Here is a 27441-nt window from a genome sequence, read left to right on the forward strand (position 1 = left end):
TATCTAATTGGATTATATCTGCTGGTTGAGCTCTTTCAAAGAATTCTAACACTTGCTATCCTCGAAGTACCTGCGGAAAAACGGGTTTGACTTGTCTGTCATGATCAGAGGGGTTTAACTGTGTTTTCTAATAATTTTCCTTGTTTTCTTTATGGTAGTAACATGCCCTTGCCTGCAAGCCCGGAACCCTTTTTGTGGGGGACGCAGAGTGGGATCCATCTCCTTCCCCTTGGCTCTGCTCTCGCTGGCAGCAGCACAGACTGTATTACCTGGCGTATTTTCATTGGAGCCTAACGTTCTCCGGATTTCATTTCCTTATGTCTTCTTGGGAAAACACCTTCCCTTCCTGCTTTGTTTATTGCAGTGTGATATTCCTGTCTCAGCCCACGTTTATCTCTCCTCCGGCACTATTGGCTCGGCTCTTTTAGAGGATGCAGCTAAATAGGTGTGTGGAGGACCTGGGGAGGTTCTGTGTTATCTCTTTATTGAGAAAATTTTATTTATTTCTCTTATTGCTCTGTCCTCCAGTAAGGAAGTGTCCTTGTTGTTGCTTGCTTATGCGTATAGATGTGTTTTATTTTTAAAATCAGTGATGCCTACAAGTTATGGAAGCATTGCCTTCAAAGCTCTCACGCGTGCGCCGTCTTGGTGTCTGTGGAAGTAATAAAAATCCTGACCACGTGTCAGCAGCGCTTCTGAATTTGGCTGGGCCCTCTAATGGGCAGAACGCATCATCCAGCAAATTGAGTGTGTGATTGGGGAGCAGCAGGCGTTGCCTGCATTCTTGGTTTTGCTCCTGACTTCCTCTGTGATCTTTGATAACTCTTTTCCCCTCGGTGCAAAGAGGATACTGAACTGTCATTCCCTGGATAAAGTGCCTTGGGATATGTAATTTATATTTTTTTCTTGCTGTTTAATCAAAAGCAGTCAAAAGATTTGATCTTGTTTTCATTTTACACAACTGCAGGACTCCTGTAGAGTCTAATAGAAATAGAACCAGACGAGCATCTTTTGCAGAATCAAAAACCTAGGAAGCTTCGCCCATCTTTAAAACTTCCAGTTAATTAAATATTCAATTAAAAACGTGTGCAATATAAGTTAAAGGCATGCGTTAAGTCTTAGGGCTATACTGCTTCCTAACTGTTAAGCGACATGATATATAGGGCATCTATTTATCCTCTGTTTAGTGCTTTCTCAGGTTCAAAAATAAACAAAGAAAAAGTTGGTGTGTTATGGAAACAGAAGAACAGTGCATCATCCAGTTGCCCTATTTAGCATAGTCCCTGCTGTGTTAATTCCCCTCTAATCCTTTCTTTAAACACAATTGATTGTGTCTCATTTGTGGCAGGTTACATTCCAAATAAACTCTCCACAATCCTACATGTTTCCAAAAGCTTTTTATTTAATGTAACTTCACTAATCTAATAAAAGGTATGGCTAATTGTGCCTGCCTTTCAGATTAGCGTTGCAAATTTTGGCTAATTTGTGTCTATCACCGTCTTTCCTGCGTGTAATGCTTCCCTGTTGTATTAGCAAAAGAAGGATAAAGTGCGTGTAGTTCAGTGGATTCCCGATCCCTAGCAAGGGATTTTGATTATATTATTCTCTAATAGCCTTAGGAAAGGAACAGCTCACGTGATGTGTTTTTCTATTGCCAGCTGGTACGTGTTTATATGAATTGCTGGAGACAAATGCAGGCCACTGACTGTTTTTAACCAAAGCTACGGAATTCGGCCCGATTCGGGACAATGCCCGAGGGGGTTTGATTCCGCATGGAGGGGGTTAGCAGTTCAGGAAACCACGTGCCCAAGCTTCGCTCTCTGCACCTCCAGGTAGCACATTCCCGCTGATTTTCCTCCTCCTCCTCCCAATCCACGCAGACCCGGGCGTCATCCCTGCCCTCTGGCTTTGCTCTTGGACCGCTTTCAGGACTGGTTGATAATTTATTTATCGATTCATTTGAATAAATTGTGCTCTGACGTGTCTGGTTCTAGCTCCTTAAAACTCCTGTGTCCTTTCTCACCAAACTCTCTCCTGTTCAGAATCCAGAGAGAAAATAAGAGGTGCACCTTGTTGCAGTGGATGGCTTAGCTTTGGTTTAGAAATAACTGCATTTCAAGCTACTTTAACTTCATCTAATATTTTTATTTTTCAGGTGCGAGGCCTGACAATGGCACCGAATGAGCTCTGCCTTCAAGCTTCCTTCCTGTAAATGATAGGACCAAACAAGACGGTGTGATGAACATGCCACTGCATCAAATCTCTGTCATTCCAGCTCAGGATGTTACCTCCTCCCGAGTCTCCAGGAGCAAGACCAAAGAAAAAGAGGAACAGGTACTGTCAGATATGCTTGAAGTAATCTAAGTATAAAACAATCAAGTTTATCAAATCGGACCCGATTCTGATCCAGAGCCGCAACTCCTTGCATGATTGCTGCTTTTCGTGAAGATGGATGTTACCAAATTACCTCTTCATTCTCATATTTGTCATTTTAAAGCAGCTGGTTGAAAAATACTAGAAACTGTTGTTGAGTAACTTCTGGAAAATACAAACTAAGACTCTTTAATTTGCATAAGAATTCAAGGCAGATGGGGGTTTTGGATGATGGCTCTAGTACCATTGTCACAGAAATTGTTATACATGTATTTTGCCTTTTTACAAGAAAAATAGTATGGGGTGTGAACCCCTATATGTAGCCATGCATCCTGGCTTCTTGGCGGCATCTATAAACTGTGCTGGAATCATAGAATGGTTAGAGTTGGAAGGGACCTCAAAGATCATCCAGTTACAACCCCCTGCCCTGGGCAGAGACACCTCCCATAGACAGATGCTCCGAGGGCTGGGGCACCTCTCCTGTGAAGAGCGGCTGAGAGAGTTGGGGTTGTTCAGCCTGGAGAAGAGAAGGCTCCGGGGAGACCTTAGAGCCCCTTCCAGTCCCTAAAGGGGGCTCCAGGAGAGATGGGGAGGGACTCTGAGGGGAGCCACGGGATGAGGGGCAATGGTTTTAAACTGAAAGAGGGGAGATTTAGATTAGATATTGGGAAGAAATTCTTTGCTGTGAGGGTGGTGAGACACTGGAACAGGTTGCCCAGAGAAGCTGTGGCTGCCCCATCCCTGGAGGGGTTCAAGGCCAGGCTGGATGGGGCTTTGAGCAGCCTGGTCTGGTGGGAGGTGTCCCTGCCCGTGGTGGGGGGGTTGGAACTCGATGATCATTGAGGTCCCTTCCAACCGGAACCATTCTATGATTCTATAAGATACAGAGCAGTGTGCGCAGCGAGTGTGATCCTGTGTTGAGGAATTCTGCTGGGCAGTTGTAGATGTTTTTTGTGCCCTAGGTAGCATCTGCTGTGGAAGAGAAGGACACTAGGTAAAGCTGAGAAAGAAGGCATTTGCATTTCGGTTTTGTAACTTCGGTACAAAGTCAGTGAAACTTCAGTACTTTCACATTCCAGTTGTGTAACTTTACGTTGCACAACTCAGCTCGCTGTTATTTCTTCGTGTTGTGGATGGCCTAGGCGCAGTTCTCATGGATTTCTGCAAACACGTATAATAGATATTCTGGAACGAGTGCAGCGTTTCACAGCTTGATTCAAGTGCCGTGGGTTGTCTTTCCTTTACTATGTAATAGAAACACTCCCTAGAGCCTTTTCTGTGCGGGAACAACAGTAAGCACCGCAAAGAAATGTGTACACTGTGGACTTAAAATGTTTTGTGTTGTACAGAGCCGCTTGCTAATCTGAGCAAAATCAAACAAACCCCAAGCCACAAATCAAAACCAATACTACTACTTCAGAGATAAATAATGTAAGTTTGCTTTGTTTGCTTTGTAATACCAGGCCATGTCCTCAGCCCCAGTGCCTTGCCAGGTGTGTGCTTTGTCCATTGAGCAGGCTCGTGTCCGTATCTCCCCTCTTTATTCCCAAGCTCTGGCGAAAGCCAAGGTGAAGAAAGGTGAAGTGTCAGCCAGCAGGTGAAATTTTGGCTTGCTTTTGTCCTTGCTCTTTCAAAGTAGCCCTTTGGGTCGTCTGTACCTGCATCAGAAGAAATCCTACAGAGGAGAGGCTCGAGAATCTCAGTGGCTTCTCGGTACCAGTGTGTATAGAGAGGGAATTTTGTCATTCAGTGAAAAATCAGTGTTTGTCCTATTCCCCAGAAGGAAGATGCTTTATAACCTTTATATCTTACCTTTTGTGATTATGGATGTGTTTCATTGTCCACATTTGTCGTAGAGGTGCAGAGGAAGAATTCTCAAGCCGAGCAGTTCACATCTCTCACTGTTTCTTCTCTTTCAGGCTTCTGGTCAAGATGTAGCTCTTGGGTTTCAGGTTAAGGCTCGACTGAATTTAGTAATAATTTTTCTTGCTACAAGAGCAGGTTTTCTGGGTTAATAATTTGTGACTAACAGTGAAGAACAGCAAGAATCCTTCATCACCTTTATCGTCGCAATCCAGTTTCTCAGATTGGGTGATCTATAGTCCCTAGGCATGGGCTCGTGGCAGATTAACATGTAGCTTAAATACCTGTGGAAGTCTGAGGCAAAAATCCTACGGAATTTGAAGAGGTGGTAAAAGGCAAAGCTGCTGCCTAGCGTTTCTGTTTTAAGTCCTCAGTGATATGTATAAATAGCAGAGCCTGGTAGATTCTGCTTCAGGTTAGTGTCATTTTCAAGATTTGAAACAGTTGAAAAATGGGGTTAACAGTTTCTCATGGGACTTCATCCATTTCCCCAGTAAAAATGGGGAAGGTCACAAAGGGATTATTACTCTTGCATTTAACTCAGATGAACTGTTAGCTTTAAGGGCTATTAATAACCATCATTAGCTCCTTATCCTTCACTAGGAATAGCTTCATACTTACCTAATTTAAGAGGGAGTCACTCTTTTGTTTGCGAGATGCTACATCCCCCCACCACCCCTGTTTGGTGGGTTGCAACGTTTCCTAACATCTTAACGTATCCAGAAGTTAACAGCTCTCAGGATTTGGACTGGAAATGAGGAGCCAGCGCTGGCACGTGGCTGAGGTGTTGCTCTGGTTTGGTTTGGTCACAGCATTGCCTGTTGGAGGGCTTTGTGCCTCGCTTGCCAAAGCGGACTGATGGGTACCACGAGTTCTCCGTAAACGTTATTGCAGTGAGCGCAGCTCCACGAGCAAAAGCTTCTCTGCTGCTCTTCTAAAAACGGGTGAGAACTTCACAACCACAGACTCCTGTGCTGTGATCTCCGTGGATCTCATAAGCGGATGAGGAATGGACAGGATCAGGGACTGAATGAGAGAGGGTGAGATGTTGGTGCAAGTCATTTTTGGGTGCGTGGGACTCTTTCTTCTCAATGGCCTGCGCCTGGGGAGCAACATTGAGTTGTCATCAAAGGTCACGCAGCGTTTATCACAGCAGCAGATGAATGTTCTAGTCAAATTTAAACTTGCTAATTCCACTTGATCGACCCAAACTCCTTCCTGTCTTCTGCTCTAGAGGAACTACCTTCTTGTCTCCAAGTGCTGTGTAGTATTACTGGCTGCTGTGCGCTCAGCGGGGACGCTGTGATCATCTCAAACATCTCTAGGTGCTTCTTAAAGCTGTCATCTTGGAGATATTGTGACTACTTAATTTTGTCTGGATGAAATTATGGTGAGAGAAGTACGTTGTGCTTCAGTCTTGCTAAATTTCTCCTGCCTTCTTAACGATCTCTTGCATCCTGTAACAGGAAAGGCAGTATGGCCTATTGATTCAAATAAGGCATGTCTTACTGGAAAAGCAGGACTTACGTGAAAAACAAGAAAAAAAAAAAAAAAAGGCAGTAGATGCATTTGCAGGAATTTTTAGTCATAGATCAGTAAAGATCATCGATGTAAAGGAGCGTGCTTTATGCTGTTGAATCCAGCATGACAATTGGAGGGCTATTACATTGGTTTTGAGGTACGGAAGTACTCTGTGACCTTTTTCATTCACTTTTTTGGACTTTGTGCTGTGAACGTGGGCTCGGACTGGCTGAGCTTGATCCAAATCCTCGGGCATTTGTAAGGCTGCGTGTGTGTTTGGGTTTGCTTGCCCACTGAACCAAATCATTCATTAAGCAGCCAGGCTGCAAACCCTTTGAGAATTCCACCCCTTCTTATTTTTATACTGAGGTTTTTTGTGTTTATGTGTCGCTATGTAGCATATTAACACTGTGCCTGGCATTATTCCTTTGTTAAATTGGCTTTGTATAGAAACTGGTTAGCTACTGAAGGATTTTTGTCTGAGTATCCTTTAACTTTTCCATGGGAAGCAGAACGTGTCCCTTGCTCTGCTGCTTATAGGCTTGGCCGCCAAGTGGGAATGGTGAAGTCCTTTCCTGACAATTCAAACCTTGCCTTTTACTTGGCGTGGTTTTTTTCCAGTGGATCATAAAGCATTTCTCGGGAAACGCTGATGTTGCACTTCCTGCTTTTTAAAAAGTAGCAATTAATTTTTTGACAGAACAGTCAACCTGTGACAGAAGCACCCCTGAAGAGCTGCAAGGAAAATGCTTTAATTTCTGCAGTCTGGGAGCAGGTGGGAATATCTCCCAGATATCTCCTGAATATATCTGAGGATACACCAGATGAGTGGGAAGGTTGTAACATCCTTCTGAATTGTGTCCCTGCAAGGATGCTGTCACGCATCAGCCTAAACCAGCCCAAACCACAACAGCGTGGTATTTCCATGGCTGATTTCTATGCCAAAACAGAGGTTTTAGTACAAGCCTGTGCAGGAGCAGGTGCCTGAATGTACTCCCGCTCTGATTACCCTTAGCAGGTCAAACAGTATCGTGAGGAGCGCTGAGTAAATAGGAAAATCACTTGAAAAACTGCTTTACACCGATTTACAGCACTTTGCCGTTGCTGTCGGGTGCTCCTGTGAACACGCTCTCGCAGGGCATTGCCTTTTTCTTTACCCCTATAAAACTCTTGGCATCTGGCGGTGGTGTCAATGCCTGAGGTGCTCCTTCTGCCCCTGTCTTCTCCTGGGTTGCCAGCATTCCCACCCCTCGCCACCTTCGGGGCGTTTTGCTTCTCTCCCATGTGTTCCTGGCAAGAGCATCCCTCACTTCCCCTTCCATGTGGTACTGAAGAGCTGGCAAGAAGCGAACAGCAAGCGGCCAGGCCAGGATTAAACCGGTGGAATTTGGGATTTAATTTGTTTGTCTCTTACTGCCCTGCTAGAACGGTGTTGGGAAGTCCCTCGGGTGCCGGCGCCATCCTTCCTCCCATCTGTCAAAGAGGGCTGGCACTGATTTGTGAAGGGCTGCAGGTCTATGGATAAAAGCTGAGCAGCTGGAAGGGTTTGTCGCTAGATCCTTTGAGGTGACGCTTTGCCAGCGTCCGGTTCTGCTGAGCTGGCCCAAAGCTCTGCTGGAGAACGTGGTGGGCATGGGGTGCGTGGAGAGCAGAGAGTTCTTCCCCCCGCAAGGTAGGCGTCGCTTCATCTCGGCCGCCGTGAATGTGCGAAATGCTGTCACCTTCCCAAATTCGTCTTTTTTTTTGTGTGTGTTTGTGTGCAGGATGAGAAGCTGGTCCTCTCAAGCCCTGCTCTCGGAACCTCAGAGCATGCTGCTTCCCAATGAAGGGGGAAGAGGATGGGATGGGATGGGATGGGATGGGATGGGATGGGATGGGATGGGATGGGATGGGATGGGGGGGCTGCTCCCACTTGATCAGTCCTAACACACCAAAAAAGCGGGATCACGCTGTTTGATTCTGCATCGTGTCTGTCTTGGGGCAGGCACAGCGTGTGTGTGTGAGGAAAGGAGCAGATGGCTTCTGAGTGGAGATGCCTTTCGTAATTCAGACTGCGGGAAGTGGTTTCTGAAAGGGATTTGAAGGAGAAGAGGAGAAAACCCTTTCTTTTAAAAATGCAGTAAACATGATTAAAACTACCAGCAGCTGATAGAGCAGCAGAATTTCGTTTCATGCAGCTACACTTCAGAGAAGAAACATTGGAAGTTTCGGGTTTTGCTGTTTGTCTGTAATCAGACTCATTTAGATACGATCTCTGTTTTGATACCGTCTGCTTATTGCTTTGGTGTCCCAGGACCAGAAACTTAGAGTTAATTATTATGATCTGTAGCTGTTACATTAACCTGAATTCTTAAACCACCTCTCTGAGATTAACACAATCTCTGTCTAGCTTTTACTAGCAGCTCCCTTGAACAAGCCGAGAGTCATTCTTTGAAAAATATGATTTTCTGAAAGAAGGGCTGGTGCTGTTTAATTGTGTGATACCCAAGTATGTTTTGGTGGTGGTGTTTAGCGGGTCTCTTGATGTTTCTGGTGTATGGGAACGTGCAAGAGCTTTCTATTAAGGGAGCCCTGGATCTGAGCTCGTTATCTTAGAGTTTATATTTTTTTCTCCCCTGGCAAAAGCGTACTTGCTTGTTTGCACGAGAAGTGTGTGTCAGCCGTGATCCCACGGCGAGGTGTATGTGTGTATAAATATCTGTGTCAGTACAGAGCGCCTCCGAAATCCTCACGGCTCCAGGTCCTTCTCAGTGATTTTCGTCATCCAGTGGCTATACTGTTGCTTTAAAGTGGTGCTGTCGGGTTCCTGCAAAACTGATTTTTACAGTTCTTTGGTTTTTTTTAAAGGTAATCTCTCTAAATGAGAGACACCAGAAGTACAGGGGTTTTTCTTCTATGGAATGTTTTCCCTCCTACATTGGTGCATAGCGAGTGACTGTTGGTTTGCTTTTTCAGACAGGTACGTTTCTTTATCCGGTGAAATACTTAAAGTAGGTTGGATTTGGGGTTGTTGGGGGCTTTTGGGGGGGGTTTGTTTAGGTTGTTTTTTTTTTTTTTTTGAGAGAAGAGCAAAGATGAACATTTCTGCCAGGCAGGCGTGCTGTGGTGTGGTGCCCTGAAGTACTTGGACTTCAGAGTTTTTACAACTAGGCTAGGCTTCAAGTTGCTGATTTCCTTTTAAACCTCGTACCCGGGCAGTTTAAAGGTTTAACTTCTGAGTCAGAAGTTATATATAGGCTTAGATTTGCACCCCTGAACTTCAGTAATTCTGCTTGGCCTTTGTGCTATTATGAAGGATTCTTGATGGGGATAAGGGGAAGTTATTCTTTAGCAATCACTCGTCTGCTTTGCTGAAATCTAAGCTCTGAGAATTACAGCCTTTGGAGTCCACAGTCCTCGTACCTGGAAACAAAATCCACCTGTGGGATCCATTCGGCTCCTCGTGGTCCCAGAAGTGACAGTCTCTCGTCTGCCACTAAACAGGTTTCTCTTTTGTAGCAGACATTGCTCCTCTTTTAAGGAGCTGCTGGTGGAGATTTTTCATGACAGCCACAATTCTAAGCATGTTTTTATTACTGAGCAAGCCCAAATGTGTGTTCCTTGAGGTCAGTGGCCGAAATTAAGAATTTCATTGTCTAGGAGTCAATTTGACATCTTCAAAGCCAAAGGGAAGGAATGGGATCACCTGTTTGTGGAGGTTTAAGTTTATTTACAACCCAATTCTCTCTTCTTGGAAATAAGCACTACTTTGACATTGATGCAAATGAGTAAAAACGGTCTTTTTTTTTTTATTATTATTTTTTTATTTTATATGCCTGAATGTAGACTGCGTGTGATTCTATGGGCATGGAAAAAGGTTTTGGTGTAGTTTTAACATTAGAACATTTTCAGTAATAAGTTTGTATCTTTTGCTTAGGTTTCTCAGGGAACTTATAGTAAAGAAATGGGATGTACGTCTGAGTTTTTTGTGTAACCTACTTGAATCTATAGCAAAGCTAGATTTGGAGCCACAGATTTCCAATGTGCCTTACTGCCTTGAAGGATAACTGCATTTCCTACGCTAAAGTACTTATACCTTGGAAAATCACTACTTTAGATCTCACAGACATGAAAGTATTTATGTCTATTTATCTCTAAAAAGTCTATCAGACTTTTTTTTCTAACTCTCAAGTCAAGTTCCCCCTCTGTGTTAACCAGATCTAATGTGTGGTTGTGTTCATTTAAGTATATTGTACTTAATATCTCAGTGAACCTGTGGGGGGTTTGGAGGAATTTTCGGCTCCTTTTTTTTTTTTTTTTTTAAACTATGCACTAAATTGCTTTAGGTGTGAAAAATTACTTACTGCTTGATGTTCTTGAATTAGCTTATAAGCAGGCATTTGTGGTTGTTACCCGCTTGACTCATGCGCTTCCAATAGGAGATGAAACCTTTGATATCTACGATACCTTCATATGAAAGCCAAAAGACTTCTTTTGCCTTTGCTTTCACCTTCAAGCCCATTCTTTGAGGAAAAAAAAAAGGAGAAAAAAAAAAAGTGTCTATGTTCTGTTCCTTATTTAATGTCTCTTTAGCACGTTGTTTGTGCCAAATGCTTTTCTTTTAGATAATATGCTGTAACATTGGAGAGCGTTTCATCCGGTCTGCAAGAGCGTGGGACCGAGAGTTATCTCTTGATCGTGATTCTGTTGTGGTTTTGTAACCACGTTCCTATTGGAGACAAACCCAGAGACCTTGTCCATGGGCAGGAAAAGTATCAGAACCGTGTGTTTCTTACAAGTCTCTCAATGAATTGATTCTCCTGGTCTCGGAGGTTATATTCTAGGTTTATAGGTTACCATCTTCACGCAGGATTGTTTGGGTAAGAAATCCTCAGCTTTAATAGAAATTTTGATCTTTTCCCAAAGGAAACGGGTTTGTGTGGTGTGTCAGCTATTTTCAGTCATTGTTATTATATTTATGTAGGGCTGTTTGTAACACTGCTGTGTTTACACTTCATCCCAAACTTCTTGGACAAGTTTCAGCATGCCCAGGAAGTGAGGCAACGGCACGTAATGACATAATTAAATGCCATCACACACGTACACACTTAATTTATCCTAGAGATTGCTGTTCCAGGATGCACCAAATTTCTTTCCTAACCAAGAGGTGAAGGCTGCCAGGAGTAATTTGGAGTGAAGAGTCAGGAGATGCCTCCCTGCGAGCCGGGATTGTCCCCTCGCTGTGGGAGGCAGCACTTCCCAGCACCCTCGATGCTGACCTTGAGTGGGAGCCCCTCCTGGGAGCCTCTGCCTTCCTCTGACACCAGTGTCCAGCCCCATGTGCCCCATTTGACATAGTCATAGAATTGCCTGGGTTGGAAGGGACCTTTCAGATCATCTAGTCCAAACATCAACCCAACACTGATAAAAGCCACCACTAACCCATGGCCCTCAGCATCACCTCTGCCCGGCTTTTAAATGCCTCCAGGGATGGTGACTCCACCACTTCCCTGGGCAGCCCGTTCCAATGCTTAATAACCCTTTCAGTGTAGAAATTTTTCCTAATATCCATCCTAAACCTCCCCTGGCGCAGCTTGAGGCCATTTCCTCTTGTCTTAAATTTCCATCTTCCAGCTCACGTGCTGGCAGTCACCGCTTCAACCGCTTCATGCTTCAGTTCCTTTGCCTACAGGGTTGTATCGGGAGGATTGTACACGTTACCTATATGTGCAGCGGCCTTGAGATTCGCAGGCGAAGACGCAGAGGGCAGCGGGTGACGTTAGGAGATGGGAAACTTGCAGAACAGATGAGGTGGGGGAAGTCCTCGAGATGCTGTTCTTAGTTCAGGTGCGCTTTTGAATGTACAGTGTCGCGGTTACAGCGGTGAACTAGGAGATGTCGAGGGCTGAGTTGTGAATTCCACACGTTTATGATGGTAGATGAAGAGAGAGGTGACCTCAACCTGCAGGACCAGGCTTGGAGGCAGTTGGGCAACAGATCTAGTAGGCTTGAGCGTACAGGAAACTGAGAACTCGGAATAAATATTAGAAACACCCCAGCACGCCTGAGATCACGGCTCCCGAGGATGCTGATTAAGCTGTAATTCGTTATATGCTGTAATTCCTATAAGGGGGGTTGAAGCGGACCCGATTCATGAGGCTGGTGAAGAAATGAGTGCGGAAAGGAGAGGTGCTGTGCAGTGGAAGTGTGTACGCTCATGGTCAGGTGTGGACTTTTTTCCCGTTTTCCTCTTTTGCAACAAAGTAGATGATCTTTCTTCTGCTAGCCGGCCTTTACATTAGCCATTTAATTAATTGACTCGTTTCTGTTGAGCTGTCAAAAATGGACATTAAAAGGTTGCCCATGTTATACTGCAAATCTGTGCAGAGGCGGGTTATTCTTTGAAAAAGGGTTTTCTGAGCCAAGATACTCTCCTTTCTTCTGTGCTTTGTCACTAGAAAAACAATAAATGAGTTAGAAGAATGGCATCCCCTGCTGTCCCTTCTTATTTTCATGCTATTTCAGGACAGCTTCTTTCAGAGGTGGCTCCCAAGTTTGGTCTCTTGTGAAGCATCTCCCATGCTAGATTTGTGCTGTGTGGAGGATGTTAACTTCTATTTAAGAGAGAAGAAGATGCTTGCTAGAAACAAGAGGCAGATCTCTGCCTGTCTTTTAGCACGTGGGCTGTGGTTGTATGGAACAGAAAGTTGTAGTTCCCGTAGTTCAGTACTGCCTTCCCAGGGCGGATACGAGCAGGAGTGTCTCCAAGTCCTCTGAGGCTCTACAGGAACAGATGTCACACGGGAGAGGTTGTGTCCTGTCACCTCTGCAGTGTAAGCTGATGCCAGGTTTTACCATACAGCCCGTGGAACTGACTAGTCTATAATACGTTTTTCTTTTTAGCTTTTCTTTCCTCTTCCTATACTATATTTTGAAGTCCCACAACCGCATGTTGATTGGAATTACGGATTGGCATCAAATTCCTAAGAGAAGTGTGAGATTATCCTTTTCCTAGGATTTAGAGAGAGGAGCTTTAAAAAAAAAAAAGTGTAAAAGTCATAGGGACTGCTTCTGTGGTTTTTGGATGCCCACTGATTAATTGATTTTTAATTTTTCCTTTAAAGTGGTCATGGGAACAGCCTTTTAACACGCATCGGTAGCTTTTCCTGAGCGGGAAGTTTCAGAACAGGAAGTGTTTTAGTCATCTCTGACTGGATGCACAAACCCCACGTCAGTTGTAAAGCGGTTCTTTTTCTGGCAATCATCTGCCTGCCTTTTTCTAGTAACTGTCCCCAAGCAGCGGCTGCCCGAGGAGGTGGCTTCTGCATCGTTCAGTTTGAGACATCACCGTACGTTTCCTTCAGTAAGTGGCTTACGTGATATTTTTTTGCCTTCAGTTTTTATGCGTAACAACAGTGAAAACATTTGATGGATCACGGAGAAAAGACTCCAGTTACGTTTACTGTAATGCAGGTGGCCGAAAGCACGTTATTTGGGTAAAGACTCCAAGGCCAGCCTCATATGCAGCCAAGTGAAACGTTCCCTAATTTTTTTGCGTCTTCATTTCTTGGAGCTGGTTAACGTAACCGGGGTTAAACAGCTTCATTCCGCGTGAAAGGCTGCGGCGGCACTTCCCCAACCAGCCTCAGGTACTCCAGAGACACTGGAGTTACTGAAACATCCACGGGCAGAAACGGGGAAGTGACCCCAAAATCAGATGTTTCTGTTTTCACACACCAAGGCTGGGACGTTTGGGAGAAGGGAAGCACAGCTACGGCGTACCTGTGAGCTTTAAACCGGGGCTGTTTTAAGTTAAGGACTAGGATACTTCATGGGAACACTGGGAAATTAGGGCCACTGGGTACTCCCAGTGTTAATTTGCTTAAACTAATATAAGGTACCCCCTCCCCTTACAGCTGGGAATAGAATTGATCTGGTTCTTTTTTGTCATTAATATGAAAACCTTGACTTACTGGGCTCGTATTGCTTCAAATCGCCAAGTAAAAAAAAATCTGTGTCATCATACAACGATGAAGTTTATGCGGAAGAGGGAAAGGGCTTGTATTGCTTCAAATCACCAAGTAAAAATATCAGTATCATTACAGAGTGATGAAGTTCGTGCAGAAGAGGGAAAGGGCTTATATTCCTTCAAATCACCAAGTGAAAAATCTGTGTCGTCATACAATGATGAAGTTCATGTGGGAGAGGGAAAAGGCTTATATTGCTTCAAATTACCAGGGAAAAAAACCTGTATCATCGTACAGTGATGCAGTTCACGTGGAGGAGGGAAAGGCATGTTGGACTACAGATTAAATTTAAAAAAAAAAAACCAACAACCAGCTGTTTTGTATGTAATTTTTTAATATGCAGAGCAGAACACAGCTATCTAAAATATATACCCATGTATTTCTAGGCACTGGGTGATGAAGGGCTGACTGTCCTGGGTTCTAACCGAAGTCAGCAGCATAAAAGCAGCATCTCCCGCCCCCAAACCCTTTCTCGTGGTCTGGCTGAGAATGGCTTGTTTCATTTTAATGACTCCTTTGAAGTGTGTGACGCTGAAGGCCGGCAGGGAGGGCCACGTCTGACTCGTAATGACCTGCGGTGCAGGGGTAACTAGATGCCACGTACATTGAACCCATCGCTCGTGGTATGCGGAAGAGGCGCTTTAACCTCCAGCCTTGGCTCAAAAGATGAAGGGTAAATCTTCTGGCTTAATTTGTTTCCACACCAAACCACCGTCACAGTTGACAGACACCACACCTGACTTACTTTATTTTTCAATTCCGAGTTTTTCTGGCTTCGGCTCCCAGCTGCTGGTTGTTGGTGACTCTTTCTGCATTGATTGCAACAGGCTCTTAATTATGGTTTTGGACCTGTCGGTGAGTTACAAAGAAGTTAGGTCACCCTCTTTTTAGATAAACTTACAGATAGAATTATCATAGAATCCTAGAATGATTTGGGTTGGAAGGGACCTTAAAGACCATCGAGTTCCAACCCCCTGCCCTGGACAGGGACACCTCCCACCAGACCAGGTTGCTCAAAGCCCCATCCAGCCTGACCTTGAACCCCTCCAGGGATGGGGCAGCCACAGCTTCTCTTGGCACGCTCTTCTCTGAGTTTTGGTGAGCTAAAACAGACTATTAGGGAAATGTTAATAGGAGACATTAAGCTGGCAAAAAAAAAAACCCAGATGGGGAAAATATGTCTACAGCAAGACAGCGCTTTCTCCCAGTCACATCCTGAGCTCCTCTGGTCTGCGGAACGTTTCTTCTCCAAGAGTTGGTGGGGACAATTTCAGGAGTGGGTGACGCACCCAAGTATTAGGGCCTCCTTTGACACTTAGTTCTGTGTGTTTTGGAGCCTGAATAAATAATGCTGTTTTGAAAGATGCTTTCTAATGGTTACTAGAATGAACTGACTGAAGCGTAGGAGCTTGCAGTTTCCATGGGAAACTGGGCCTTTCCCAGGAATGCAGCTAGGGAGAGAGATGGACAACCTGCGTGGCTGGGCTGCGTTGTCCCCCTCAGAGCTTCAGTTCCATCTGTATCGTGTCCATGCCATGCTGTTTTCTTCTACTTTTTTTCTCCCTTATCATCTATAAACCTCTGTTTCCTTTTGAATGTAGATACAGCAGAGAGCACTGCCGTTGCTCCTTAGGTTTATGAGCATTCTGAACTCCCCCCAGTCCACCCAGCCTCGTGCCCAGTGGGACCGGTGGCAGCTGCTTATCTCCTGAGAGCGTTCCCGGTTTTGGCCTCTGCCTCCGAACTGCCAGGAATCCTCCTGCTGCCCCTGGGAGAGACTGGGGGTATGTATTGAATGTGTTAGACGTCATCTCCAGATGTTAATCATAGAATTGCCTGGGTTGGAAGGGACCTTTCAGATCATCACGTCCAAACATCAGCCCAACACTGACAAAAACCTCCACTAAACCATATTTCTAAGCCCAATGCCTACCCATCTTTTAAATACCTCCAGGGATGGTGACTCCACCACTTCCCTGGGCAGCCCGTTCCAAGGCTTAATAACCCTTTCAGTGTAGGAATTTTGTCCTAATATCCATCCTAAACCTCTCCTGGCGCAACTTGAGGCTGTTTCCTCTTGTCCCATCGCCTGTTCCTTGGGAGAAGAGACTGACCCCCCCCTGGCGACACCCTCCTTTCAGGGAGCTGTAGAGAGCGAGAAAGTCTCCCCTCAGCCTCCTTTTCTCCAGGCTGAACACCCCCAGCTCCCTCAGCCGCTCCTCACAAGGCTTGTGCTCCAGACCCCGCTCCAGACCCCTCACCAGCTCCGTTGCCCTTCTCTGGACATGCTCCAGCACCTCAATGTCCCTCGTGTCGTGAGGGGTCCAAAACTGGTGACAGTAATGTTCGCAGTCAGGAATTCTGATATCTGAGTCTTAATGTTGTAGCAACTTACTTGGTTTCAGCCTAAGCTTTGCAGCATAAGCTCACCTGTAAGGTGGCTCACAGGCAGCTAATCACTGTGAGAGCCCTGCTGTTCCTTAACGACTTCTCTTTGACCTCTTTCTGGTGCTCCAGCTACTCATTTAAAGGAAGTGCTTCAGAAGTGCCATTCCCCAGTACCTCACCCAACAAAAACCCAGATGTGTTCCCTCCAGCCTCCTCTGAAATGCGCTCTCACGATTTATCCTCTTCCAGCAAATCTCCACCACTGACTCTCTGCTCATGTGTCCACCAGCAGCAAGTCGGCCACAGGCTCTGGTGTCCCCGCACCGTCTGTCCCCAGGGATGGTGTGGGGGTGACCAACTGGAACACAAGAAGTAGATCATTGAAGTCCTTCTTTGAGGCTGACTTCTCTCTGGCTACCTGTGGTAGGTCTCACTGAGGCACACACGAGTCACGGGGGATCACAGAGCGAGGGAAGGCAGACGAAGTCAACCTGCTTTTACGGCCCCTGCCATTTTTTCAGTTCAGTCATTAAGACTAGCTGCCAAGTCTGAGCTTCTGGTTTATAACCAGAATTTTTTGGGGGGGTTTAATGCAGAGCCCAGACCCCCATGTCTGTTGCATCCCTTCTGATGAATTATTCTTGTGCAGTATTTCGGTGGGTTATAGCTGTTGGGAGCTTTGAGTCTGTCCTTTTTCTTTTTTTTGAGCAACTTCTGAGGAAGCTCTTACAGTTCCTCTTTATAACAAAGTTCTCTTTTTCACGTTTTTGTTTTTTTTTTTTCCTTAGATTTCTCAAACGTTTGTGAAAGTGTCTTAACTGGTTCCTGCACACACAGTTTGCTTGGGGACAACTCGTGTACAAGCCGCTATCCTCAACTCGGCTCTATGTTCTGAGGCCAAAAAGCAGAACAAAAAGCCCAGACTGTAGATGGGAGGGGAAATAAAACTCTTAAGGAAGCTCAACATGCCCCTTAGTTGCTTGGCCTTTTCATTCATGTTCAATCACCCAGTTTCTCTCTAGTCTGAAGTGCTTGTTGTGGATTTGGTTCCTTGTTGGTTTGGTTTTTCCTTCAATCAATCTTTTAATGCTTTTTGGAAAAATTCTTCTGGCCGTATTGTTATCCCCCCACTCTTGTTTCGTAGGTGCGTGGGTGACACCCCCAGTGCTCGGGTAAGCACCGTTACATCGCTTTGCAGAAGTGTGAATTTACTGTCGTGGGGAAAAATATTTGAATTAGGCACAGCCAAAAGCCAGCTCCTACCCGTGGGTACTGCTCTCCTTCTGTCTCCTGCATGGAAGCACGGGGTGTTATGTGCTGTTTGTTGACACTTGGAGTTTAGATACTGGTGTTAATTTCATTAAAAATAGATATAAACCCGTCACTTCTTTTTTTTCCGCTGTGGAATTTGCATAGGCTGGGAGAAACATCTGCTGGATCACAGTCTGTTGGCTCCTTCGGTGTCTTCCTGGTGGCTGAAACTCCCTCCAGCCTTGTTTGTTTGGAAGAAGTCTGGTGTAACGTTGAATCTGCGCAGCCTTCGGGGTTTCACAAGTTTTTCAGGTTTTCACAAGCCGGAGAGGAGCAGCGCAGCGCTTGCACGAGCATGATTATGTGAATTCACGGACGGGAAACGTGGCTTGGGCTTTAACATCTTCTTTTCCCCCCCGTCCCCTGTTACGCTTGTGCCATCCAAGTTGGTTCTTCCTCCCCTCTACCCTCCTTTGGGGTTAGACCTGGGAAATATCCAGCTGTCCCAAGGTACCGCTGACCGAGATGGTCACAGACGAGGTGCTTGGGTGCGTGGAAACTTGGGAGTGAATATAATGAGCTAAAAAACGTGAGATAAATTATCCCTGGATCATGACCGTCTTTTCCCAAGCTGTGGCCAGGGAGGACCATTAAGCGCTCATCCCACTGAGGATGTATCTGCCGCTTTGCTGTCGTTATTTTACTGATCGGGGGATAACTAATCTTTTTGTGCTGCAGGTCTCCCTTCGGAATAGTTGGCTTGTTTTGTTGTTTGTTTTTTTTTTTCACCCAGACATCAAAGAAGTTCTGATTGGCAGCTCGGAAATTTGCGTAAGGTCTGAAAGGAGGATTTATAGGAAAGGAGCAGATGGTGGACTAGAGAATTTCCCCAGGAGGCTGCAGTTATTTAAAAATGGGAGAAACTAAATAGACTGTACAAAATTTGACTGTAAAATTAACTGGCCGGCCAGGAGCTAAATGCTTCACCAGAATGATTCAGCTTGGCCCCCAGCATAAGCGTGGAGTGAAGCGATGTGGCTGCGAGCTGACGCCCCACACGTTATTTCAAGTTTCACCCAATAAGTGCGCATGAATGAGAGATGATTTTTGCTCCGCAGAGTTCTTGCTGTGGCGATGCCTCTCCTGCATCCTTCCCTCTCGTGGCGGCAACGGGATTGTCCAGGCACGCAGGAGAAGGCTCCAAAATGCTGCTCATTTTAAATGGGATATAAAGCTGTTCAGAGGAACTCACTTTCATTTTTAAGCTGCTCTTTTTAGCCTCGTAAACATAAGGACTAACAAATTGGTTAAATTCCAATATTTGATTAAATAATCAAATGATGATAATCAAATATTTAATATTTGAGACTAAAACCCAAATCACTTTATTTTGGGGATGCAATAGTCAATAGTGTGTTGACCATAAGCGGTCAGATATCACATCACTTTAAAGAAATCTGCGAACTCATGTCTCTTTGGAGTTGTTTGCCACGTGGCTTTAGGCTTTCCATATCCATGTTTCCCATGTTTTGTTTTTTTTTTCTGAAGCTATGATACATAGGAATTGGGGGATTTGTGTATGGGCGGGTGTTTTTAAGTGGACAATCAGATTTGTAGCGCAAATGTCCGATGCTAAGGTGTTAAGAAGCACAAACATTGTGTGTTACCTTAAGCGAAAGGATGGATTTAGAAACCAACTGAGTTCGTGATTCTTTAAAAAAAGTTAGGAAAACACTGTTTTTTTTATTTAAATCCCTATGAAGGATCACTTGTAGAAGGTCTTTAATTCTCTTTTGTTTTAAATTGAATATCCAACAGAGAGAACGGCCTGAAATAATAAACAGCATTTAATTACCCTCGTGCTCATCTGTTTGGGTTCTGGTTTGCTTCTCCCAGAAACTTATTCATAACCCCTGGTGTCAGGCAAATAGTCCCGTGGGCCACGTGAAGGCATAGTTCTGCTGAGAGTCCACTGACCTCACGCTGGTGCAGAAGGTAATTAAACCAGATTTCTCTTCCAGCTTGCTGCGTTCGCCTAATTCCTCCTAACGGTAGCCATACACCTCTTGAATTTAGAAACCAACCTTCATAACCTGTGACCCAACCTCCTGAAGTACTAAGAGGAGAAAAGTGAATATCCAAAGGGCTGTGTGAAATTCTCAACTGAGCCCAGGTATCTACTTCCCTGTGTACAAAGCCTTAAAAATGTGTGTGTGTGGCAAATTTCCCCCTCCCCTCCATCAGCCTCACAGTTGGAGCCTCTGGGGGAAAAAACTGTTTCAAAACTATTAAGTGTGTTGCACTCTCTAAATGATTAATTTCAGGTGCTTAATTGGCTACTGTTTGTTTATAGTGCAGAAAAATAGAGTTTGTAGTGCAGACTATGCTCCGTGATGATGTTTCCTCTAACGAGGTGTAGTCCTTTTGGCTTCCTTGGCAGAAAAAGAAGATCTCTGTAAAGTCATCCTCCTGCATCTGTCCTGTTCAGCCCGATTGCTTACCTTGGAGACCATAGCATGCAAAGCTGGGTTTATGCGGAGCTCCTCCTTCTCACTGCTAATTCTCTGGAAGCTTCTCGGTTCCCATTTTTAAAATCACGATGGAGGAGCTGGAGGAGGACCTTAAGGCCTTAAAAATGTTAAGAACCTTTGCCTCGGGGTTTATCCATAGGATATAGATTAGTGAAGTATTTCCACAGCCTTTTTTTTATGAATCTGGTAATGTTTGTGTGGCTTTGATTTTCCTATTGGACTTTTCTTTTTTAAAAAAGGAATATTTGGTCTGGGAGGAGGGAGAAAGAGTGAGTTATGGGTACGGGAGCAGCTGTGGTGGGTGAGACAGAAGGTCCATCCAGCTCAGGGTGTTGTCCTTGACCATGACTGAGAGAGAATCTGAGAAACGAAGAATGTCCAGAGTGGTCCTGGCCAGGAGATTCGTACCGTGTAATTTTGGGGTGAAACTGAATTTTGAATGGGGTGCAGTCATCTGAAAAACTCGGTTTAAAAGTGGATGTGGCATGGAACTGATGAAGGTGAGAAGATGAAAACTGGTCTGAAAAAGTGCAGTTGAAAGGAAGGGAAGTCCCTTCCTCTGCCTTGTGGTGTGTACAGCGTTCCCAGGGTGAGAGGGTGTCCCAAGGAAAGCACGAAAATAACTGCACTGTCTGGATAATGTTGTCATCTGGAGAGTCCTAAGGTTGGGTGATCCTCCTGCCCTGGGCAGGGACACCTCCCACCAGACCAGGTTGCTCAAAGCCCCATCCAGCCTGGCCTTGAACCCCTCCAGGGATGGGGCAGCCACAGCTTCCCTGGGCAACCTGTTCCAGTGTCTCACCACCCTCACAGCAAAGAATTTCTTCCTAAGATCTAATCTAAATCTTCCCTCTTTCAGTTTAAAACCATTACCCCTCATCTTAATGCTCCACTCCCTGATCAAGAGTCCCTCCCCATCTCTCCTGGAGCCCCTTTAGGGACTGGAAGGCCATTTAAGGTCTCCCCAGAAAGCAGGAACCATCTCTGAGTCTTGGTGTGAGCTGAGACATCTGACCTCCGAGAAGTCTAGAGGGTTATGTTCAAACCGAAGAGCCACAGTACAGGATTTAGGAAGCTGCACGCGCTCTCTCACTGCAAATTATACATTAAAGCCACGTTTCCTTTACAGGAAACTAAGGGCTCGTGAGAGCCTGGGAGGGCTGTGTGGTTGGGATTGCAGCAGGTAACTGATAAAGGGATGCCAAGTAATTTGGTGTGTGTCTAACAACGAAATCAAAGCAAAACAATTCTGAGAAACGGAACAGACTCCACCAGCGGCGCGTATTGACATTTGCCCGTTGCAGTAACTGCACTTGCAAATAAAGCGCTTGCAAATTAGTCCTGGGTCTTCCTCTTTGGGAGACTATCTGAAAGTAAGTGATTTTTTTTTTTTTTTTTTGCAGTTTTCTTGCAAAGTTGTACTGACACAGTGGAACTTATTGCTCAAGAGAAGCAGCAAGAATCATGTGAATTTATCCCCCGTATTCTTCCACCCACGAAGTTCTCCTGAGCAATCTCTTTTCTCTGTAAACAGTCAACTGAACTTGCCAGCTCTACAGCAAAAGGTTGTTTTTTTTTTCCCCACCTTCTTTGTGCTGTATTATTTTCTGGTCTGTCACATCCATTCTCTGTCTTCAGTGTTCATCTTTACACAGCTTCTCTTGCATCACAGCCCTTAGCAATAAGAAAAATTAATTACCAAGCAACTGAATTGACCGGTGTTGTGTAGTCCGGAGATACGGCTCTGTGCTTATCGTGCTTTCTTTGACTTCTGGCTGCATAGATTTTTATATTAAAAAAAAAAAAAAAAAAGAAAAAAAAGAGTGTGTGTGTGGGGGAATTCACTAGATCTATTGGTTTGACCGATAAGCAGAGGAAAGAAAATGGATCTGGGAGGGACATCCTCCTTGCTCTTTGGACATCAGGAGAATTTTTATGCTTTGTGGCACAAAAATTGCTAGGGATTGCTTTTGGGAAGGGAGGAGAGGTGGACATCAGCTGCTGCAAGGAATGGAGCGTGTTCGTAGGAGCTCTCATGCATTATTCATCACAAGCTCTTTTCTCTGGGATCAGCTGGAGGAAGTAGTTAGTCTAGTTTGAGCTCCACTAGTATTATATTTAGGTGGGCTTAAACAAGCCCAGGCAAGTGCAGCACCAACTCTTTCTCGTCGTCTGCCGGCAAATGTAGGGCAGTCAGCAGCTCTGCTTACACAGCTCCGTCTCTTTAGGCTGGATAACAGGAGTCATGCAACCAGGGGAAGCTCCTCTGAGGATACACACATGCATTCCTGCTGGAAAATGAAGCTTCAGGTAGGAGAATGCCTTGTCAGCAGAGCGTCTTGGCTCACGGTTCCTTGTAGGGATGCTGCTAAACCCAGCAAAATAAACATGTATGTGTGGCCAGGCTGTCAGGAGAGGCTCCTCGTTAGGGTGCTGCGTGAACCATCCCTCTTGGTGTGATACTTTGTTCAGTTCTAATTGTGAAGCTGATTTTTTAATTTAATTTTGTGAAGCTGATTTTTTTTTTTTTTTTTTTTTTTTTAAGCGCCTTCCCTTCATTCACGCCACCATCCTTCGGAAGGTGCTGGGGATTAAAAGCAGAGCGAGAACTTGCTGGTTTTTGGAAATTTTTTTTTAGTTGCTTTCATTTAAACTGGCTTTTAAATTGTATTGGTATTAGCACTTTTATTTGGGGGGAGGTAACCATAAGAGATCTGTTCAAACACAGCTGGGTGCGATAAGCTTTAAGCTCCAATTGTGTCCTTTCAGAGTGCGTGCATTTCAATGGCTGCGCTATTTACTGCTTTTGTTTTAATATTCTGAATAGAGATGCTTGTAAATTGGGGCTTGTGTTCTCAAAAGCTTGTCTGTATTTTCGAATGTTATCAGTCCTTCTAACAGAAATCTATATTCCTGCTCTGTACCAGCTTTGTATATTTAGATCATCAGGGGCTGGAGCAACACTATTAGTTCAGTTTTTAGACAAAGAGGGGGATTTTGCAAAACCTTATGGAACAATAACAAAGGGTCTTTGTTCTGTTCCCTGAGCGTTATTTGCTCTGTAACGTGTGGGGCTGCGCATGGGTGAGAGAGGGAGGAATACAAACCCATAATCTTATTTGGCAAAAAAATGTCCAAATTTTATTTGCTTTGCGTGTTTTAAGTCCGTACCCTGCTTCTGGCTCTGAACTGCCCTGCTGTGTCCCCCCTGCCCTATTTGGGGGGGTTTGTGTCACTTTGGGGGGGGATTTTATTTATTTATTTATTTCGGTGGGCTGCTAAAGACCCCAAACTTAAAAGTGCAAAAATCAGAGAGTCCCTGCTAGACAACAAGGACGAAGGGGTGCTTTGCTGTACAGACAAATTGTTTTCTTTGAAAAACGGGAGCTTTAAGTTCCAATCCAGGGTTTAGTAAATAAGCGTTACTGGTGGAAGCCGAAATTGTCGGCTTTATGTGAAATCCCCCAGGAGGAGATTAATGATCACGTGCTTTTTGGTGAAGCTTAAATGTACACTGCCTGCCACTGTGTCGCCTTCCAAGATGACTTGATCACCTAAATAGAATTTGCATGTACACAAGAATATGATATTTAGTATTTTTTCCTTTTATTAACAACTGGAAGTGACAATATTTTGTCACACACACAGCCTGTGGCTTTGGGGCTGGGGGTAGTGGGGGACACATCAGTACTTTGGGGAGTCCTGAATAACTTGAATTGTTGACATTTTAAAAACCTCAGAAAGCTCCTTTTGACTTCATACGTTAAAGTTCTTGAAATTTATGTGCTGTACGTACAGCAAGAATTAATCTCCTACTTAAATTTTGCAGATGCTTCAATATTTGTCGTGAGATAGAGAGGTGACAGGCTAATACTCTTTTAGGACAGATTTTATGGCCTTTCAGTGCACAAGACCCTTGTTCCGTGGAAGCTCGATAGCAGGATTCGTTATCTGATTTTATTAGACTTGTGAGGTCCCGCGCATTCAGTTACTTGATTGAAGTCCGTGGAATTAGGAGGTAGATTTGGGATGATGTGATTTAAACTGTTAAGATTTTTATTTACTTATTTTTAAACATCAAAGTGTATTTTGCTGCTTCACTACTCAGTTACACCTGGAGTCCAGCGCTGTGGTTTCTAGTCGTCAGGATATAGGGAAGGAAGAGTTATTACTGCCCTTTTAATGTGTTGAGCTGATACGTTGATGGTTTAAAATGAAGTTTTCTTAAAAGCATCTCTGTGTTGCTCTTTTTCAACTATCCACTGAATTTCACTGAATTTTTAGAGTTGGAAGGGACCATAAAGATCATCTAGTCCAACTCCCCTGCCAAAGCAGGATTGCCCAGAGCATGTCAGAGCATGTTACTCAGGGCTGCATCCAGGCGGGTCTTGAAAATCTCCAAAGAAGGGGACTCCACACCCTCCCTGGGCAGCCTGTTCCAGGGCTCTGTCACCCTCACCGGGAAGAAGTTTCTTCTCATATTTGAGTGGAACCTCCTATGTTCCAGCTTGTGCCCGTTGCCCCTCGTCCTGTCACTGGGAACCACTGAAAAGAGTCTGGCTCCCTCCTCCTTCAACCCACCCTTCAGATACTTCTAAGCATTGATAAGGTCTCCCCTCAGCCTTCTCTTCTCCAGGCTAAAGAGTCCCAGCTCTCTCAGCCTTTCTTCATAAGGGAGATGCTCCAATCCTTGAATCATCCTCATTCAATCATCCTCCACATTCAGATTGTGTCTGTACCCGGCCCCTCCTGCCACCCGCTCAGCTAATTTATTATATTTTTTAATAATCAAATAAGATTTAATACTGTCACTGTAGCACAAACCAGCAATTACAGTCTTATTGGCACAGGGGGGACTCAAGCATTTTCACCTCCAGTTTAAACCAATTTGGGCCCATATAAGAGTGTCATCTTTGATGTGCCATCTGAAAGCCCTCGGGCTTATGCCCATCCTTCAGAAATTCCTCAAAATCCTTGTGCAGCTGAAGCATGAGGGACCTGGATGGACTATGACACTGTAGATGATACAAACCCGCTCCTGGGGAGAGGAGTTTTATTCTGGTGTTTGCATTTTTTTTTTTAAATTCAGACATGATTAATAATAATAAAAAAATAAGGAACATTCACGTGTCTGGGAAAGGTTTTGGATGAAAATATCTACAAAAGTTCTTAAAGATTTGCTCCATCAGCCAAGAGCAAGGAAAATACTTTGGGCTGAACAGAGCACTTCAGGCACCACTTACAGATTCAGGAAGGTAAGAACAAAACTGAACAAAAAAAACCCCAGCTAATGAATAAGGGGGAAAAAAAGGGCACAAATCCAATTTTTGGTTATTTTTCTGTAGATCACTGTGAAGAGCTGGAATCAGACCAGAACAGGAAACGTGATACTCTGTGTTCAGACTGAGACAGGGAAGAGGACTGAGACTTATTTGATAAAACTCCTTTCCAGTTTTATCTCCTGTCTCAGTGTCTCTTTGTAATAGAATATTGAAGTTTCCTATTAGTGGAGTCAGAAATACAATTAAAATATTCAGTATTTAGAAGCAGCAAGAAATGACACAAACCAAAATGAAGTGTGTGCTTATGTTGGTATTAAAGAGAATGGAAGAGGAGTTATTATCCAGTTCTGTGATACAAAGGCAGCATCCTGTTGTAGCAACATTTAAATGAAATGGCTGCAGCTGTGACGTCCTTGGGAAAAGTAGTAAAAAACAGGGAAGGCTGAGTGTGGTGGCCTCTTTGTAGGACCTGTCAAGCAGTGGAGAAAGTTTAGGGTTTTTTTTCTTTCTCAGCTGGTAAGGAATTTTAAAGGTAAGTCTGTGGCAAGAACAGATGTAAGTTTGGGTTTGTTTTGTTGGGCTTCTTTTTTTCAATTTAGAAAATGCCTGAAGAATAAATTCAGATGGAAAGTCAAGTTTTTCAGTACTGCAAGATGAACATCTTTCCGGTTCAGGGCCTTCTGCCTCCAGGCTGTCTCCCAGTACGCTTAATGGTGGGCAGTGGTGGGGCTGCAAGCAAATTGCTCGTGATGACAAGTGATGTAAAACTGGTTTGGAGCAGGTATTACTTTGTGTTCCTGATTCTGGTTTTGTAGCCTCCCCAGACCTTTGCATCTCGTTGTCCAGAAGGCAGAGGATGCGCTGATACCTGAGCAGGAAGGACTGAAACCAGGTTGTCCATCCTCTCCTTCCTCCTGGGAATGACTACAGGGCGGGCAGAAATGCAAACCTTCCAGCAGGGAAGTGACCCTGTGTAAGAGCTGGTGGAGACAGACACACCTCTTCTATGAAGACAGGCTGAGAGAGCAGGGGTTGTTCAGCCTGGAAAAGAGAAGGCTCCAGGGAGACCTTAGAGCCCCTTCCAGTCCCTAAAGGGGGCTACAGGAGAGATGGGGAGGGACTCTTGATCAGGGAGTGGAGCCATAGGATGAGGGGTAATGGTTTTAGGTGAGGCACTGGAACAGGTTTCCCAGAGAACCCGTGGAGGCCCCATCCGTGGAGGTGTTCAAGGCCAGGCTGGATGGGGCTTTGAGCAACCTGGTCTGGTGGGAGGTGTCCCTGCCCATGGCAGAGGGTGGGAACTGGATGATCTTTAAGGTCCCTTCTAACCCAAATCATTCTATCATATCAACCAACCATGTGTACCTCTGTGGATTGACTCCAAGTATTGACTTGACTGCTGATACGGGCAAGCCCAAGCAAAGACTGTGTGAGAACATTAGTGTGGAGATGTTCCAACTCACACACCACCTTTCTCTGAGCCAGTCTCAGGCACAGGGCTCAGTGACGTGCTGTCTTGGCTCTGGTTTGGTCTCATTTTTGTGTGCACTCAGATCAAAGTAACAGCAAATTAACAGCTTGGAGGTAAAGTGGTGTTGTTTTGGTGTTTTGGAAGGTTTTGTGCACAATAAACGGTAGTGTGTCATTGCAATTGTGCTTTGGAGCTCCCCGGTTGTGTATTTGCCTTTCAGTGATGTTTTGAGAACAATCTCAAAGGTGGGGTGACTGTAAACACACACAACATCCGAGCCTAAAGCTAACAGAGAGACATTTCAACACAGTTTGTAAACGTCGGCGTACAGATGCTTATGACCTTGGGCTTGGATACAAAACCATGACTACGGAGAGGCCAGTTGGACCTCTCCCAGTCACACCACCGCCGCGTTGAACTCTGGAGAGGGCTGTGGCCACCGTGCCTCTCCCTGGCTTCTGGAAGAGTTTGTGTGAAGCTGGTGAAGGCTGGCAGCATGGAAGCACTGAGGAAACGGAGGTCAGGAAGGAACTGACAGCACCTACTGCAGCCTGGGATTTGGGGAATCTGTTTTTATTTTGTTTAGGGGAGCACTATCCAGTCTATAGGGTCATCCTAGGGTAGCTTCATCTGACTGGGTCCCTGCACTATAGGTATTTCAGGCACTGGTGGCATCTTTTCTTTTTGCCTGTTCCCTTCCTGTTCATGAATTGGTTTTTTACCGATTTGCCTATTTTTACTAAGGTCTAAATTCA

General features: G+C 44.8%; 1 protein-coding gene across 2 annotated transcripts in view; it reads left to right on the top strand.

Annotated features, from left to right (window-relative positions):
• MARCHF8 (membrane associated ring-CH-type finger 8) overlaps positions 1-27441 on the top strand; it is a 98538-nt gene that overhangs the window by 20046 nt on the left and 51051 nt on the right. For both annotated transcript variants that reach the window (XM_074154461.1, XM_074154460.1), the window contains exon 2: positions 2156-2334. In XM_074154461.1, the coding sequence (XP_074010562.1) occupies positions 2239-2334 (96 nt within the window). In that variant the 5' untranslated portion in view covers positions 2156-2238. The remainder of the gene's footprint in view (positions 1-2155; positions 2335-27441) is intronic.

The sequence above is a fragment of the Numenius arquata genome, chromosome 10 (assembly GCF_964106895.1).
Source record: "Numenius arquata chromosome 10, bNumArq3.hap1.1, whole genome shotgun sequence".
NCBI lineage: Eukaryota > Metazoa > Chordata > Aves > Charadriiformes > Scolopacidae > Numenius > Numenius arquata.